The following is an 18079-nucleotide window of genomic DNA, read 5'->3' as shown; positions in this document are numbered from 1 at the left end:
TCAATTACCCTGCAGGCAAACAATGTTAAAAAACATAAACTGGGCTCGGGTTTGGCATTATAAACTGGGTTATTGATCACTTGGGGTTTTGAAAACTAGGATATAAGTTCTTTGCCATGAAGAGAATATAATTCCATGTTTTGGGTTCATGACGAATTACAGGGCACATTTGGCGAATTTCCGAAAATAGGCACTTGGAAATTTTAATTGGCAAATGTGTCAAAAAGTGATTTTTAGCAAATGTACGGACATGTGAAAGTATGTAGAAGGATTCGTCATGACTTAAGAACTGGCATACTTCAAGGATTTTCAGGATACAACACAATGGTACAATTCACTTAGGCTTACCAATCACAGGATCAAAGTTATAACATGCCGAACAGGGGTACGGATCAATCTGGATACCTTAGCCGTAACAAAACAATGCAAACTGGGTTTTTGATGATGTTAGCAAACTGATCAAATGGATTCGACATGATCTCAAAATTGGAACATAGGTTCTCTATTATGGACACTAAACATCCCCAAAGTGACTAGTCATGAAACAGTCCTGGGTAAAAGATATTCAGATGCAAACTGGGCCTCTGATCGCTATTTGACACTTGGTAGAATTGCAAATTTTGACACTAGCTCAAAATGGGACTTCACAGAATGATTCGGGATGGCAAAATAACATTATGGATCATATGCATATGTCAAATGAAAGGTGTTAAGCCACTCAAACACCATCTAGGCCTCAAGCTACCAATTGACCACATGCATAAAAGGCACTTTAGGACATGATTTTCCAAAATTTTCAAAATGTGACTAAAAATGAAGCATGCAATTTTCAGTCCCAACAGAAATCATATGGAAGTTTAATTTATCTTTACCATTTGACAATGAATTATCTATTGTGTTACATAGTTAATTTTGTATTTTGTGCTAAGTATTTTTTCACCTCCTTCACTACTACTCAATAGAATTGTTACATAGTTAATTTTGTATTTTGTGCTAAGTATTTTTTCACCTCCTTCACTACTACTCAATAGAAGATGTCTCCCTCAAAGACAGGGCATTTCTATGTTGTTCGTCTAATAAAGATGTTGAAAGTATATAGGCATCCTCAAGGCCCTCAAGATAATCATTTGAACATCCTAGAATCTTACAATTGGTCCACGATTTTGGCATTTGAGAAAAACACTAATGCTAATTATAATAGCATAATGGTCTTCAACCATACCCTAAACACTCTTTAAGTTAAAAAATTGTATATCATCATTTAGGCCAATCAAATTCTTCGTCTTCAATGTTAGATCTGAGTGAAGAAGATTTGGGAAATAAACATGGGGATAAAATAAAGAAAATGGGATGCTTCTTATGGGTTCATGTGGTGTCATAGACCTTAATTTGAGCATTGCCCCTAGACCCCCTACAAGCTCTACCCCTAAAAACCCACTAGACTATATTGCCAAATGAAGGTCATTGGTCCCCTAATACCCAAAATTTGTTCCACCTTATGAGTATTTTATTTGTAGAAAATACTATCTTTCTTTTTTATCAAGTCATCCACCACTAAGGTCAAAACAAGGTTCGATTCTTTGTCAAGACATATGCAAGCAACTATGTGTTGTGAGGTTTTCACACATCGCCCCAAATTCTTGGGGACCCCCTTTTTAATCGCCTTTAGGGCCAGTGGAGAAGGTTAGATGTATTTTTCACCCGGTTTCAACTTGATTTTCCAGAGCTATCAGTTCTATCCTTAGGCCGAATAAGTTCAAAATTGATTTCAACTTGGCAGGATAAGATTGTGAATTTTGTACTTAGACGATTTCTTTTGAAAATTTGGATTTAATTGTAAATTTGAATGATTTTCAAATAAGGAAATTTTTCGTTAGACTTAGGTTCTTGGAAAATCTTATTTTTTTTGGTGAAATAGAATTTAATTTTGTAAGATGAAGTTAAATTGCAAAATCGATTTTTACTCTAGAGGCAATTTTATTTTTTGTCATAAAATTTTAATTATTTAGCAAAATCGATTTGGAGGAAAATTGCAAAAATTGGCTTTAATTGATTAAATTTGCCTTGAAAGCTTTTGGTATTTAATGAAATTGGTAAATTAATATTAAGAAATGGCTTTTGGTTAGCCAAAATTCAACTTCAAGGATGTATTAATTAGCAAACCCCCATTAAATAGAAATTTTTAGCATCCCCAAGGCACCATTCAATTTCGTTTTGCAATTTGTGATTAATTAGTAAATTAAAAGTGCAGTTTTCATTTTAGAAAATTAAAATTTTGGCAAAGTATTTAAAGTGGGCCACTAACTTAGCTTTAATTTTGGTTTTTTTTTCCTCTATAGGACCAAGTCGGCCAGCCTGGGAGGAAGGTGAAAGCTGCTATAAAGGGAGTCCCCTCCCATTTCATTTTCATCAATTCATTTGCTCCTGATGCTTGGGCGAATTTGAAGCAAGGGCAGATTTCCAGACTTGGGCGAAATTGGTGGAAGGCAGTTTTTTGGCGATTTTTGGGCAATTTCTCCATTGCCATTGTTGGGCGATTTGTCTAAGGGCCAGATTTTTTGCGTTTTTGGGGATTTTTGCTCCACTTTGTGGGCTGCGATTTGTGCCCTAGGTGGCAGATTTTACAGATTTTGCTCCTTCTTTGCTTGGGCGAATTTTGTGGAAGGGCAGATTTTTTTTCATGCTTAGCCGAATTTTGTGGGAGCCGAATTTTGTGGGGGCCGAAATTTGTGGAAGACAAAATTCTGATTTTCTAGAGGGGCTGCAATTTTTATATCAGATTTGGGCAATTTTGTTGGGAGAAGAGATACATATGAAAGTTTGATTTTTGCATAGAAGGCAAGTGTTGGATAAGCTTAGAGGCTTTGTTTTCTAATTTGCAAAGGGATTTGTAATTCTTTGATGTCATATCCCAGGTTCCGAAAAGGTGCTGTAAGATTATTAGTTAAGGTGAAAGTCATCATCTAGAGTTGCAAGGAGTGCTTAAGCTAACATCCATTCTTTCGCTCTTTTCTAAGAATTGCACTACTTGGTTCTTCTTGCCTTTTGGTCCACCACTCTACCATCCCGTAATAGGGCGACGAGCATGGAGGATGATAGTGCAAGTAAGAATCCCAAGCGGGCAAACGCTAAGAAAGACAAAGAGGATATGACGCCCAAAACTTCCTTCTTCTCGAAAATGAAGAAAATAACCGATACTAATATCGCTACAGTGGACATGATACGGATGAGGGACAGACTAAAGGAAGGACAATCCCCCTTGGCAAAGAGGATATACAAGAGCGGAATTGTACATGCAGCAGCTTTTCCTCCTACTTTGCCTTGTCCGGAATTGATTATGGACTGTGCATCCAGATTTGATCTAGACAGTAAATCCATCATTTTTGGCGAAGGGAAGAGAGTGTTGGCCAACATTGGCGAACAAGCAATTGAAGAGACATTTAATATTCCCCAGAGCAAGGGCATGACAGTTGTAATGGTGGATCAGGCGGCCAAATCATTTCAAGGTAACCAAGAGGCCTACTTCTCACATCTAAAGCAGAATTGGATACACGAAGGAAGGAAAGGAGTTAACAAATCAACAAGGCTTACAGTGGCAGATTTCAAGCCGGAATATGGCGATCTCATTGTTCTTCTCAGCCGGATCATGGGCCTAGCTCAAGCTATGCAATTCGAAAACTGGATGTACTTCTTCATTGATGAAATTGAAAAGGGAAAAGGAAAATTTGATTGGGCTAGGATCATAAGTGAAAATTTAGAGTTGCAACTTAGAACAGTTCAAAACCAAAGGCAATTCTACATGGGATCCTATCTGTTTTACTTAATTGCTAGATTGTATGAGAGTCCGGGACTTAGGGCCTGACGAGAGATTGGTAATGGGCCAGGGCAATATTTGGTGCATGAATGCTATCCGCAGCTTCATTTGCACAATAACAAGGATTACAAGATGTTTTGCGATGCATTCGCCATGAAGACAGTAAGGGTATTACAAGGGGCGCCTGCTAAGAGACTTTCATCGGAAGCAGAAGCAAGGATTAAGAAGTTTGGGAGTTGGTTCATCCAATTCCCGCAATTCACATACATTAGAGTGGCAGGAAGTACAGTTTGTCCCAAGAGGCTTCCAAGATACCCGCCCGACAAGGTAGTTTTGATGGAATTGGCTAGGCAGCTTGAGCACTATGATAGAGTAATGAGGAATGAGGGGAAAACAGGCGTTTCCTTCTCAATTATAATTGGCAATGATAGTTGCCCAAATCGGGCCACCTTTGAGGCTGCGGAAAAGGAATTGGAGTGGTATCATCTAGGATGGTACAGAGCAAGGCAAGGATTCGACCCTGTTGGTCTTATCAAGGCATCTCATGGAAGCGAATTTAAGCATGTTCCCACTATAGAGGACTTTTGGGCCAATGCAAAGGATGATTTTCACGTGAGAAAGCTAGCTTTCTCGAGATTGTCGGTGAACATGATGAGAGATATCAGATGGAGAGGCCTTGATATTCCCGATCAATTGGAGGATGATCGTAGTGTGTTGAGAGAAGACTATGAGACAGTAGTTGGAACAAAGTTGAATCCAGTGGATTGGGACGATCATCAGGATCCTTCCTTGGAGGCAGTCACAAGGACAGTAGATTTGCATACCGAGTCGTGGTATAATGCCAAGTTGAGAAAGCTACAAAGACAAAAGGTTCTCCTTACTTATGAGATGATGAAACCGAAGGAAGGTCTAGTAGAATCAATCGGACAGAAGGGTGAAGGAAGTGGCCGGCAATCGGAGACAGTTAGAAATAGCAAGAAGAGGGCTTTGGAGGTAGAGAAAAGCCAAGAACGTTCGGAACCTCCAGCCAAGAGACAGCGGGTAGCGCCGTCAAGGGAGAGTATAACTAAGGCTAGAAGCCAAGAGGTCAATTCGAGTGATAAAGGGGCCGCAGTGGAGGTGAGCTCTGATTCGGAATCAAGTGGCTACAGTGAAAGTACGGAGTACTCCCCTCTCTCGGAGAACCAGCAAGGAAATATGGCAGAAACTAGTAGAGAAGAAGATGGGCCGATTGATATTGAAGAGATAAGTCAGGCGTCTAAGGCCGTTGGTGATGCTTTGTTGGTCGAACCGAATCCAGATTTGGGGAGATGCACTGCACCACTATTGTTAAGGCAAATGCTTATGCCGAGAGGCGAGGTGGTAATGGCTCACGCAGTTGATGATATCCAAGGATGATAGCGAGAACCAAAAACAGATGGCAAATACGGTGGCAAGGGTAATCAGAAGCGACAGTGATGGTCACCGAAGGGTTCAGATTGCTATACCAACAGTCAATAAGGCAGCGGATGAGATTGCAGCCCAGGAGTACGAAATAGTAGAACATAATTTGGGAAGAAATACAGATGATATGGAATGTGAGGAGGTTCAGGAAGGCATAGCATCAATCAGAGAAAGATTGAGGAAGGCAAACGAAAGGATAGTAAAGTTGGAGGCCGAAAACAAATATTGGAGAGATTGCCAACCAATCCAACAGCTGCATCAGGCAGCCCTTCCTCAAGACAGCGGGAGCAATTCAGAAGAGGTATCAGCTCAGTTACATGAAGTAAGGGGTTGGATCTATGATACAATCCAAGATGGGCGAAATTTCTTGCCCTCCTTCATCTCAACATTCCAGTCATTGGTGACTGTTAGAAACAAATTCAGATTATTTGAAGAGGAATGGAAGAATTTTCTTCCCATCAAGGATTTGGTTATTCCTAGGCTGCAGGCGTTCATTAGGCTACCGGAGGCATATTTGGAAAGAGCCCGGTTGGTTGATGAGAGAGGATTGAGCATAGTTGAATCTTGGTATGTCGCATTGACTACCAGATTCAGAACACTTGAGGAAATTCATGATGAGATTGCACAACACGGCCCAAGCGTCGACACTTCCATTTCGACCATGATGGGCGACGTTGGGGTGGCGCTGGATTTTGAGGGTATTAGAGAGGAGGATGTCAGTGAGACAGGATTTGGATCGAGATTGGATGAGTTAGGAAAGGCTGCCGTCAAAAGGAAACATCTGAACACCCTTTCCTCACTCAATGCTTTTATTGGGTTTGCAAAGGACTATGAGAAGGATCACGAAAGGATACTACAAGCAGCAAACAGCGTGGCAAAGTCAACAGAACTCCGAGCGAAGCACACACCTTGTCCTCCTATGGAAGAAGTTAACGAAAGGCTAGCTAAGTTCATTGCCTTAGCTAAAAGAACGAAAGAAAAAGGAAGAATTATATTAGAAGATCATCTTATGTAAGCCCAAGTGGCAACTTTCTCTTTCTTCTGGAATAGGACAAGTGTTTGTTTCTGATCGGCCACCATTTTGGTGCCTTCTCATTGGTTGTCGCTTTTGCACTTTTTTCATTGGTCCATTGATGAGGTGGCATCTTCTCATTGGCCGATGGGGTGGCAACCCTAATTAGGGTTTTCGGATCCAATCTGGATCGTCGATCTTGTTTTGATCTCTACCGTCCATTGCATTTTGGACCTCTATATAAGGCCATTGGCTCTCATTTGTAAAAAGGGGGGGTTGGAGAAATTGTTGCGAAAATAATACCAAAGTGCTCTCTTTTTCATTGCATGTTGACTAAGAACATTGGGTGTTATTGCATGTTTTCTACTTCCACATAGTTAAATTTTCTTTTCAAGTTGAAGCAATTTCATTTCAAGTTGTTAGAGTAAGAGTAAAATAAAATGGATAGTTGCATGGTAGCTTTGGTAGATGTTTGATAGGGGTCAACATTAGGCCACTAGCATCCTAGCAGCTGGTTGGGAGGCTTTGTGTGGTGATCTAGTTTACTTTCCTTTGAAGCGTTGCATCTATGGAGGTAGGGCCGCTGGTTAGCCTTCATTAGATTCGATCCCCGTCCATCTGCTAACCTTCCATTCTTAGGAGTAGGAGTAGTTGAGTAGCCAAATTTCATGCTTAGAAGAGGTTAGTTAGAGAAGTAAACCAAAACATCGGCATTCTCACCTTCCATCGCCATTCACCCTACATTGCCATCATCGCGCCATCAACATCATCTAGCATTCACACCGAACCACCATCTCCATTTTCTCACCAAGATCCGAATTTTTCTCAAACAAGAAAACGTAAGGCCGCCTACGTGATTACCAGCAAATCACATTGACAAAACTGAGCGAGTATCCAACGGTGTAAGGAACATTGGAGTTATACTCATGTCCCATGAGAGATAACTTTTCAAGAGAGGAATTGTGTATTTGATATTCTGTATCAAGCATCCAATTACTAATATGTTATGTAGTGACACAAAACTCGCATCAACACTATGGGTGTGTCCCAAATGAAACCATATAGAACCAAAACAAACAAAATTACAAAACTTTTCCAAACTTGATACAAATTACATTTTTTTTAAATTCAAATATGTAATTATAATGGTTTCCCATCTACAAATGTGAATCTCATGCCCTTCAACAAATTGGCAACATCATCAAACAAATTGTCTATACCAGCAAACAAATTTGTAGCACTATGGATATCTCTTTTTGTAAACACGAAGTGACACAGCATGAACAAGACCAACGTTCACATGTAGATTTATAGTTCTTTCAAGATGATTGACAAAGATGGAATATGCATGATTTATGTCACTAGATTCTCTCATATGCTTACCAACATTTAATAGAAGCTAAGGCCTTTCGAATTTGATGAGTGAATTCAAGACATAAAGATAGATTTTGAGGTAATATATCTTACTAGGATTTTACTGATCGGATGATGGCCAAGTGATTTTCGGTACTCTTGATCTATGTTATGTCTAAGCTCACTTATATTTTCAGGAGATTTAGAACAATTATCATTTCAAATGAGAGGTTTGAATAAATTCTATTATATTCAACCCATATCAAAATATCATATCTATTTTCTTCTATTTTTCCTTTAATTTTGTTTTAGCTTTTGTCAACTACTAATGGGGCTTTTCTATGGAATGTGTGTGCCTATATGCATACAATGGTTTTGAAATGTATGTGTGTGTGTGTGTGATAGTATATTTGGTTTATGCTTTCCTACATTGATAATGAACTTTTATGAGAAATGTGTGTAGATATAAATTCAATGGTTTCATGTGTGTGCATCATATGTTTTTCCTTATTTTCTTCCTTTAACTCGTTTTAGCTTTCCTTAAAAAGGATCTTTCATGGTTTTCAAAAATTAATTGAAAGCATTTAATGCTATAATGAGAGAATTACAGGAATTTGGAGACAATGAAGGTTATATGTGATACTGAAAATCAACATCAAATGCCTATAGGCTATATCAATGATATACAACGCACAAACATAGATCGGAATGACCAATGAAATATAATTGAACCACCACTCCCACTAAAATTTGATAAGAATGTCTTCCATCCAAAGGGAAAGATTCCACATCTAACAGCACTTGGTTAAAACAAGTTTGAAAACGTAGATAACAAAAACAGCACACATTCAATAAAATGGACCAATAGCCAACATTATTCTTGCGCATATAGTATCTTTCACTTACACTAACATGCTTAAACAAAAAGCAACAGTGGTGAGAGTTTTGAGGGATACAAGTTCTACCTTCAAATTACTAGAGGTGTGAATGTTCTCATCAAGTTTCTGCAAATTAACATTATGCAACTCCGTTCATTTAATAGGAAAAAAATGAATTCAAAACCAACCATTCAATGGTGTTTATATAGACATCACCAAAAATTTATATCTAAATTATCTAGTTATATAGCTTCAAACAGAATAAATTTGGCCCAGAAAAACTTCAAAATTTGCAAAAAAAACAAAAAGAAAAAAACTGCAAGATTACCTGAATATTCTTCAGCAATTTAATGTTGATGTCATCTCTACAATACTTTTTAGGATGCCATTTTCCTTCCGACCAGTCCACGTGTGTAACAGACCAATTTGAAATTCCAACTGGATCCATCATCTGAGAAAAAGATATACTATAAGGCCCATCTAACAAATAAGAAGTGTTTACATCAAGTAATGAAATCCAAAGAACACAAATAGCAAAAGGTTATTAGCAAGACCAAATTTTATGAGCTTACATAGAGAAAGGTCTGAACATAATGCTCATCAGGATAGCAATTATGTGTCTCTGCACCTGGCTGCAATCAAGAAACGTGTATCAGCCAGTTATTGTCAATCTGCAATACAATGTCTACTATGATTATAAACATTATGGCCAATAAAATTCTACAATAAAATAAGAATTCCATGTTTTCCTCATATTTGAATGACTAGCCACATTAACATTGCAGTGTGTAGTCTACCTTAGCAACTTAAAATGGAAAAAGAATATATTGACATATGGACACCTCGATTATTGCCAATGATATTATGAGGAGACCTGTGTTCTAAAGTTTTACTGTGGATACTGCCCAGAAAGACTGTTCTGAATTCTGATGAAAACCTATTATGTGGTCCTAGTTTCTACAATCAGCTAGAAATTATACAAATCCCATTCAAGGTATTTTGGCTCCTCTTCCTAAATTTGATGGAAAAAAATGCAATGAAGGAAAAAATTACTAAAATGATGATTACAAGTAAAACATGTATCTTGGATGTTTCTCGTCAGATTGAGACAACGAAAATCATGTAAAGATGTTCTATAGAAATAAAAGTTAAACAAAATGGAAAGTATAAGCACAATATTCACAAATCCTCTGAATCCTAATCCTAAATTTACAAGGAATGGTTTACTACAAAGAAGATTGCATGTCAAACATATTTTTTGGCTGTTTCTATCAAATCTACCAGTCCTAAAAAATATACATCCTAAAAAACATAAACCATCAATGCAACTGCAAGCCTAGGATGCAAGCCAAATGTTTCTATAATAGAAAATGTTGTTTAAAGCAGAACAACGAATGCCCTTTTCTAAGCATACATTTTCTTCCAATATGATATCCAATTAAGTCCAAATATCCAGTTGATGAACCAGTTGGCTGCATGAACTAACTATCTGTTGGTGTAAATACGTATTCACTATTTACACTTACTTAAGTTTACTTAGGTTAATGCATTATTTTATTATTTTATTTTGTGAGACACTTAAGAGTTTGCGCACATTTTTTAGTTGTCATGTTGACAACACAGAAGTACGCAACTCTATTTCAGCACATGGTGTCTACAACACTAGAGTATGCATCATTCACTGAGTCGTCATGTAGACAACACAATTATTCGCACTCCCTCTTTTGCACATGTTGTCTACAACACTGATTTGCGTGTTACACCCTTGTAGGCTTATCCTCTCATTATCGCACTTACTTCCGTGCATAATGAAGGATAACCCATATCTGGTGGACATGCCCCTAGTTGTATGACTTATCATGTAGCTGATTCCGAGGCATTCTAGATGTATCTCAAAGGCCTTTATATACAGGCACTCCTAGTGTACTTTAATAATGCATATTGAATGAATATATCGTCATTCTGATCATACTCTCTCTTTCTGGTCTACAGTTGTGCTTGTGTTTGAGTTCTTAGTTCCTGGGGAGTTTGCATCATTCACTAAGTTGTCATGTAGACAACATAGTTATTCGCACTCCCTTTTTTGCACATGTTGTCTACAACAATGATTTGCGTGTTACACCCTTGTAGGCTTATCCTCTCATCATCGCACTTACTTCCGTGCATAATGGAGGATAATCCATATCTAGTGGACATGTGTCTGGTTGTATGACTTATCATGTAGCTAATTCCAAGGCATTCTATATGTATCTTAGAGGCCTTTATATACAGGCACTCCTAGTGTACTTTAATAATGCATATTGAATGAATAAATCGTCATTCTAATCATACTCTCTTTCTGGTCTACAATTGTGCTTGTGTTTGAGTTCTTAGTTCCTAGATGAATTTTTCCCTAAGGCAAATTCTTACACTATCAGTGAATAAGCCAAGCTTCAACCTATTACAAAACCTCGTACATGTTCCAAAAACCTTGTAATAACCCCGATTCATCACCCCTGACATTATCTAGAAGCACTATATTTCAAAAAGCTGATAAAAACATGAGAACTGTAATTAAAAATTAAGGGTACAAATTAGCATTGTTAAGCATTTTTTGAAGCGCTTCTCCAAGTTTTCATTTGAAGCACACAGGGAGGTACAAACATAGTTTCCAAGATTGTAAAATCTTTAGTGAATTTTAGGGATAAGGGTTTCAGAAGGGAGATGTCTATAAAAATTAGTGTTCCCAAACTCCCTACGAGTTGGGCAAGTCCAACGAGTTGGCGAGAAGCGTCAACTCTACCAAGTTTTGACAACTCGACTGCTTGGCTCACCGAGTTTTGGGGCATGACTCGCCCAACTCACCGAGTTGACATAACTTGAACAACTCGCCAAGTCCAAGAATGCATAACTCGGTCGGGTCCAAGCATATGCTTTCAAGTTTACTCTATAATTCAACACTTGGCTCAAGTGGCGGGTGGATTTATACATTGTATAAATACTGTCAGGATGGTTGAGATAGGTTTTAGCTTCGTAGGAGTTAAGATGCAAAATCTAGATTTTGGGGTTTTCCAAAAATTTCTAGACTAGGCCAAATTCCAAAATTTGGCACGCCTTCAGCACTCTAACCTCACATAACCTATCCTAGCTTTCTAAGGTCAAAACTAAAGCTAGAACAAGGATTGTCTAAAGGTTTTATATTTTAGCTACAATTTCCATTTTGCATATATGATGGATATATCATTTATGTTCCTTGTTTATGTATGTGATGACAAATTAGCTTCTATTTGATGATATTATAGTGTCTTTTAAGTTTTAATGTAATAAAGGTTCCATGAAACAAGTTTTAAATCATTAAAAATCTCTAAATTTCAAGGTTTTTTTCATTTTGCCGAGTCACGAGTCAAGTCGGCCTTGCCAAGTCCAAGCTGAATCCAAGTTTGGGAACTATGGTAAAAATAAGTTAGAGAAACTAAAAGCAGCTGAAGTTTTAAAAAGCAAATACAAAAATACGATATAGTGAATTTGCAATGGTAATAAACCCCTTTAGCTTTTACAAAGTTTTTGGCATGCCCACCTCAAAAAGTTACCTCTGATGTGACCAAATAGAACATGCTGCCCAGTCATGGAAAGAGGGATATCCCCTCCAATTCTCTATATGATGTTAAAGACATTCCCAAGGATGCATCCCCATGAAACAAACCTTGTTTTTTGCCAAATCCATCATCAAGCAGAAGTAGACATGTATAATTTCTTTTCTAGCTATGTTTCATAGTGCTTTCACAGCAATGACAGCAAGAATTCAGGAATAGCTATCTCAGGGGAAATTCTTGGGACAGAAACACATATGTATAAACACAAATATATGTAATTATACATATATATATATATAGTTGTATTATGCATATAAGTATTATATGTGTACATATTATACAATTATTTGTATCTGATATGTTTGTGTATGTTTAGCTATTCAGGTAAAGAGGATAAGGGAGAAGGGAGGGTAGCATATTGCAGATGGAATTCAAATTTTAACAAGTTAGCTAACAAATTAAGAATATATTGAGAAAATGTGGCATATGCGAGTGACATGGGTAAGTTCTCAGCCTCCTTTCTGACACATGAGTGCTCCCAATTTCTTCAAGTTTTGGGTGATTTTTGAAAATAAGCATGACCTCAACATTCAAATTTAGACATTCTTATAATGCTTCATTGGTTCAAGTATAGCAGCAGTAAAAAATTTAATTTTTTCTTGGTTTCATAAAATGTACAACTGTCCTTTCTCTTCAAACTCACAACTGCAATCACAAAGATAATTGTGGTAATTGTGAATGCAATGCAAACATGAGTGGATCACATACTAGTGTGTTTGAGGCTTCATGAGGGGAGTGGGACGGGCTTGCGGTCCAGCCCACGCTGCTTCTTTTCCCTTAGAAAATGTGTTTTATTTTAAATTAAAGGGGCAACCAGCTCTTCTTCGTATAATCAAAGAATGATGTCCCTCGCAATGCCAAGGATGGCCAAACATTCTGAGGACACCAAGCCCCATTGTTAGAAAGGACAGGGTAGCCATTGCACCAAAAGATTGACCTGTCAATGCTTGATACAACCAATAGTCTTATAAAACCACAGCAGGTGGTTAAGCCATGTCGTGAACCCTACGAGGGACGCTGGCCCACTGCCAACAATCCCCCTCCTAGCGTCACTCGTCGTGGCCTACAAGATTCCAATCTATGACCAAGTCCTGATACCAATTGTTAGAAAGAGCAGGGTTGCCATTGCACCAAAAGATCGACTTGTTAATGCCCGATACAACCAATAGTCTTATAGAACCACAAGAGGCGGTTAAGCCATGTCGCGAACCTTGTGAGGGGCACTGGCTCACTGCAAACACTCATCACCTAGAATTCTCATTAAGTATCCCCGATTTCCCCAAGAACAAGGTAGGTCTACAGGACATCCCCTATCTCGCCCATATGGTACAGAGGGTGCAGATGCATCGTTCTGCAGCCTTTGGTTCTATAACTAACTTTGATTGTACCACAAGGTCTATGGTTCGATTAGTTGACTAACTTTTTCCAACTTCAATGAGTCACAAACCAATTCATATGAGAATATGAAATAAAATTAATGTACATATATTTATGGATTTGATAATATGGCTGCAAAACTCCTTCCCTAGTGAATGTAAAATAGGCAGAAAAATGCAATATCATTTTGTACTTCACATCACGACACAAAAGATGCATTGTGCCTAGCCTCATACATTTTGGACCTTCTATTTGTAAAGCTCCTATGGGCACACATAAGTGCCTACAAACATGGAGTCACCCATCTCCACTGCACGTGAAAACAATAGAGAACATTCACAATATATACAATCTTGTAAAGAGTCACAAAAAAGAGGTGCACCTCTTATTTGATGTATTGAAGGATGCACTTTTGATCAAGAAAATGAAAACAACATAGATGTTACATCCCAAATTTTGCCCTAATTTTTTATTTGATCATAATTGTTCGTTTAACGAATTATTCATGTTCATGTGAAACAAGTTAGTTAATTATATACGTTGTATCGACTGCTAACAGATTATTTCTTTTTCCTAGTCATGTGAAACAAGTTAGGTAATTATATATGTTGTATCAACTACTAACAAATTATTTCTTTTTCCTAGTTATGTGAAACAAGTTAGTTAATTATATACGTTGTATCAATTGTTAACAGATTATTTCTTTCTCCTGATCATGAGAAACGAGTTAGTTAATTAAATATGTTGTACCAACCGATAACGGATTATTTCTTTCATATTCATGTGAAATGAGTTAGTTAATATAGACATTGAGGAAAATAATCAAGCAATCTATAATTGTCATTAGATGATTGACAATTATTTTGATTAGAATTAACGACAAATATATTTTTGAATTAATGTCTTGGCAAGAATGTATTGCTTGGGTGATTGCAGGAAGAAGACTAAGGAGAGAGGAAGCATTGTTAAAAGGGATCATCGGAAGAGGAATGGTCGATGGATTCAATCATCAAGATCGACAAGTATGACCTAAGACTACCTTGGAAAGGATACAAAGACTTGACCACAAATTGCATTATAGGACCGCTTGAGCTATTAGGAAAACAATAAAATAAAAACTTTAAATAATTTAAATTAAATATAAATCATACATTGGAAAATTTATTTTTGACAATCTCTTATTTAATCATTATCATAAACTCTTAAATATATATATATATATATATATAAAGATGAAGTGACACCAATAAATTATAATTATATAATCTATTGATGTCATCTCATCGATACACATGTATAAACGTACATAAGGGCTTACAATAATAATAAAATAAAGATTGAACCCTTCAACTTTTAATTATTTTCCCCTCTTTGTTTCTTCTTTTCAAAAATTCAAATTTATGAAGAAATCAAAAGAAATGCTTCTTTATAACCGATGGTAGCCTAAAGGTCATGGCTGAACATTAAAAGTCCATCCTTGAGATCATTTGGAACAACCTTTTCCATTCTGCGATTTCCTCTATTCTCCCAAGAATCTGCTACGTTTTAATTCTAAGAATCCTACCCTCATGTTAAACCATTCTATCCCTACAAATCCGAAATTGTTCCTCTAATTTTTCATTTAAAACCATAGTAATAGTATCGCATCAAAGCTATACTCGGCAGGAATCAAGATTTTTAGTTGGCAGAGAGAGGAACCAATGTTAGAGATCAGCTTTTCCATCCTTGTTTTTATTTTTCAATCATATTTCCTTATCATTCAATCTGATAACTTTTAGAGATTTGTAGAAGTCAAAAATTGTCTTTGATGTTGTAAATGCTACAGAGCCGAATTAATAATTTAGTCGAACTATCCAAAGTCATGTTTCTTGTCTTATATCCTCATATGGAAGACTGGGAATTTGAATGAGTAGTAAATCGATATCTATTCTCATGCATATTCCATTTACCTTAATTCTTCTTTCTCAATCTAAAATGATTTAATCTCCTCAGTCGGTTAAGACTATAATATTAGAGATAATCCACTATACCATTTGTTGATATATATATATATATATATGGAGTATTCATGATTTTGTCAAATAACAATAATACCTTGAGTTCACACCAATGATTCAGTTTTACTTTGAACCAAAATAATTTGGAAGGTATCAAAATGTTGCAAAGCTTAAACATGCTACCTTGCATGGGATTGGATTATAATGACACCAAGGAAATTCACCTGGCAGAAAGGCCAATGATTGGTGAAGAGGTGTAAAATCTAACCTGCAAACAAAATCAAAATTGAAATCAAATAACTAAGAAATAAAATACATATAATAGCTCATGCATGTCCTAATGATGAAACCAGTTGTCAAGTCAAGAGGTGGAGATCAGGTTTACGAACCCAATTTGAAATCCTTGGCCAAGGTAGAAATAGGCAGATGTGTTGATCATGAGATCTTTTTTTTGTTTGTCCTGATCATAGATGGAAAAATTGCCAAGTTTTTAAGCTCGGCAACTTTTTCACCATTTAACTCACAGTTTCAAAAAATTGGCCGAAACAAAAAAATTCGGTGAGTTTTTTATAAAAACTCGTGGTTTGAGTGGCCCACGGCCTGTGACGGCTTAAAAGGGCAAAAACTCATTTTTTTCTCATTGTTTGTTGCATTTGTGTTCTCTAGAGCCTTGAGGTGTGGAGAGAAGAAGGTTTGGAGGCATTCTTAGCTGATTGCAAGTGATTCAAGGCAGATTTGAGTGGATTTTAGAGAAAAGAGTAAGATGCGATTGTATTGATGTATTTAGACTTTTAGTATTTACTTCTGGTTTGAAAGATTGAAACTATTTACTATTTTGCTTCCTGCCATGAGCATTTCGCATGAGAATGCAATTTTGTACGCACTATGCATTTAGATATATCTAAACTCTGCTTGTTTCTTTTGTGCTCTCTTTAATTAACTTATTAGATGCATCTTCTCATTAAATTTTGCAAAAATAAATGTATTTTTAATTAAATTTCAGCGGTTTTTTTAGGTTCCCAAGTTTTTCCGAGTTTTTTTTTAAATCACCAAGTTTTTCCTAATTAAACTTTTGGGGGGCTTGGCGAGTTTTTGCCTTGCCGAGTTTTCCAACTATGATCCAGATGCTTCAGTTATTTAGTAATAACTAATGGGACACTCAAACCACCAAATGGCTAAGAGGGTTGTACTTAAGAACATCCCAAGCTCGATTCTGAGGTAGGGAGGGTCATTGTATTAAGTTAAAACGTGAGGGGATAAGTATGGTCCGTGGTTGGGAGGTTAAGCCTATGTCAATGCTTCTCCTCTCACCAATGCTGAGGCTTGGACAACAAAACAAAGGGAACTCTCCATCATTTCTGTATGTTCGTTAACCTTTGAAAACATAGACGCATAAATAGATAGTTTAGAATCATATGCAGGAATATATTAAATGTTATCTTATAGTTGCTTCTTTAATTATAGATGAACATGTTAGATTGACAGCAATGTAATCATTTATTATTTCCTTACATTCGTAGTTTTTAAATTGCAAATAGTTTAAGTAGCAGTTATTTCTTTCAATTAGTTAATGGTAGTCATTGTTATATAAATGGGATTAGTTGATAGTTAAATATTTTTTTTGCAATGGTTAGGAAAATTGGTATGTTACAATAGACTTTTCTTGTGAAGGTAAATTTTATTGGAGATGATGGCACACTGGATTTGTTCATGACTGTCAAAGTCCTAAAAGTTCAAGAGACTGAAATAGAAAAATATCACAAGCAAGAAGCAAATGTGCATTTGAGACGTCATATTTGAGGCAAATTTGATGTTCCAGCTTTGTATATGCTAAATTCAATAAGATAAACATGCAGTGGGTTAATAACTGTTTTACATGTTACGACATATAAACCTAACAAGAAATTTTACTTGTTTAGACTATAATTAGATACCACTTGAAAACTTAGTTGCCTAAACCGTCTCTATTATCCATATTTAAGTGGTTGTGAATAGAGTGATGCAATTGCCATGTTGACCACTAAAAGGCTATGTACACACCATGATGTTAAAGAGGGAAAAGAAATTGATTAATCAAAAAAGTTTACAAAACCAGTCACCACAGAGCCTCCAAGGTCCATGTATGAGTCTAACACAATAATATGCAGAGCAGTGCAAGTAAAACCTTAAGTACAGAGAAGAAAAATGACGGGCCTTGTAGATTCACTATAGCAAAAAAGAACACCAGGCACTGTTACCAAACATAAAATTATACCTAGATCATAGTGTGAAAGGTTGACAACAATAAAAAAAAGGATCTCCCAAGCCACTGCAAAGATCTATAGCTGGTTCATTTTCAAAGCGCACATCTATTTGTGGTTGGGAGACTCCAACCACAGGCAATGGATCTCAAAAGGATTGATTTCAAGAGGTTTTGTTGCTTCAATTGGGCATGCTTTGATGTTTGGCATTTTTCCAAAGCTTCTTTTGATAAGAAGCCACCTTTAAACAAATTTTCAATCAGAACCTAGTTCATCAACACAAGGCACTAGGCTATCGAAATGTCATTGTTGTCAGCTTGTGACTTAAGCTAG

At 36.7% G+C, this 18079-nt stretch overlaps 1 protein-coding gene across 1 annotated transcript in view; it reads right to left on the bottom strand.

Annotated features, from left to right (window-relative positions):
- Positions 1–18079, bottom strand: part of LOC149571056 (glycosyltransferase BC10-like) — a 72990-nt gene that overhangs the window by 32471 nt on the left and 22440 nt on the right. The window contains exons 8-10 of the mRNA XM_089812627.1: positions 9073–9132; positions 8829–8951; positions 8588–8626 (exon numbers count right to left, since the gene is read on the bottom strand). Of these exons, the coding sequence (XP_089668753.1) occupies positions 8588–8626; positions 8829–8951; positions 9073–9132 (222 nt within the window). The remainder of the gene's footprint in view (positions 1–8587; positions 8627–8828; positions 8952–9072; positions 9133–18079) is intronic.

This window comes from Cupressus sempervirens, chromosome 2, assembly GCF_028749045.1.
Source record: "Cupressus sempervirens isolate cs-2001-9-10 chromosome 2, ASM2874904v1, whole genome shotgun sequence".
Classification (NCBI taxonomy): domain Eukaryota; kingdom Viridiplantae; phylum Streptophyta; class Pinopsida; order Cupressales; family Cupressaceae; genus Cupressus; species Cupressus sempervirens.
Note: the sequence above shows the minus strand (reverse complement) of the source record. Positions and strands in the feature narration are given on the sequence as shown.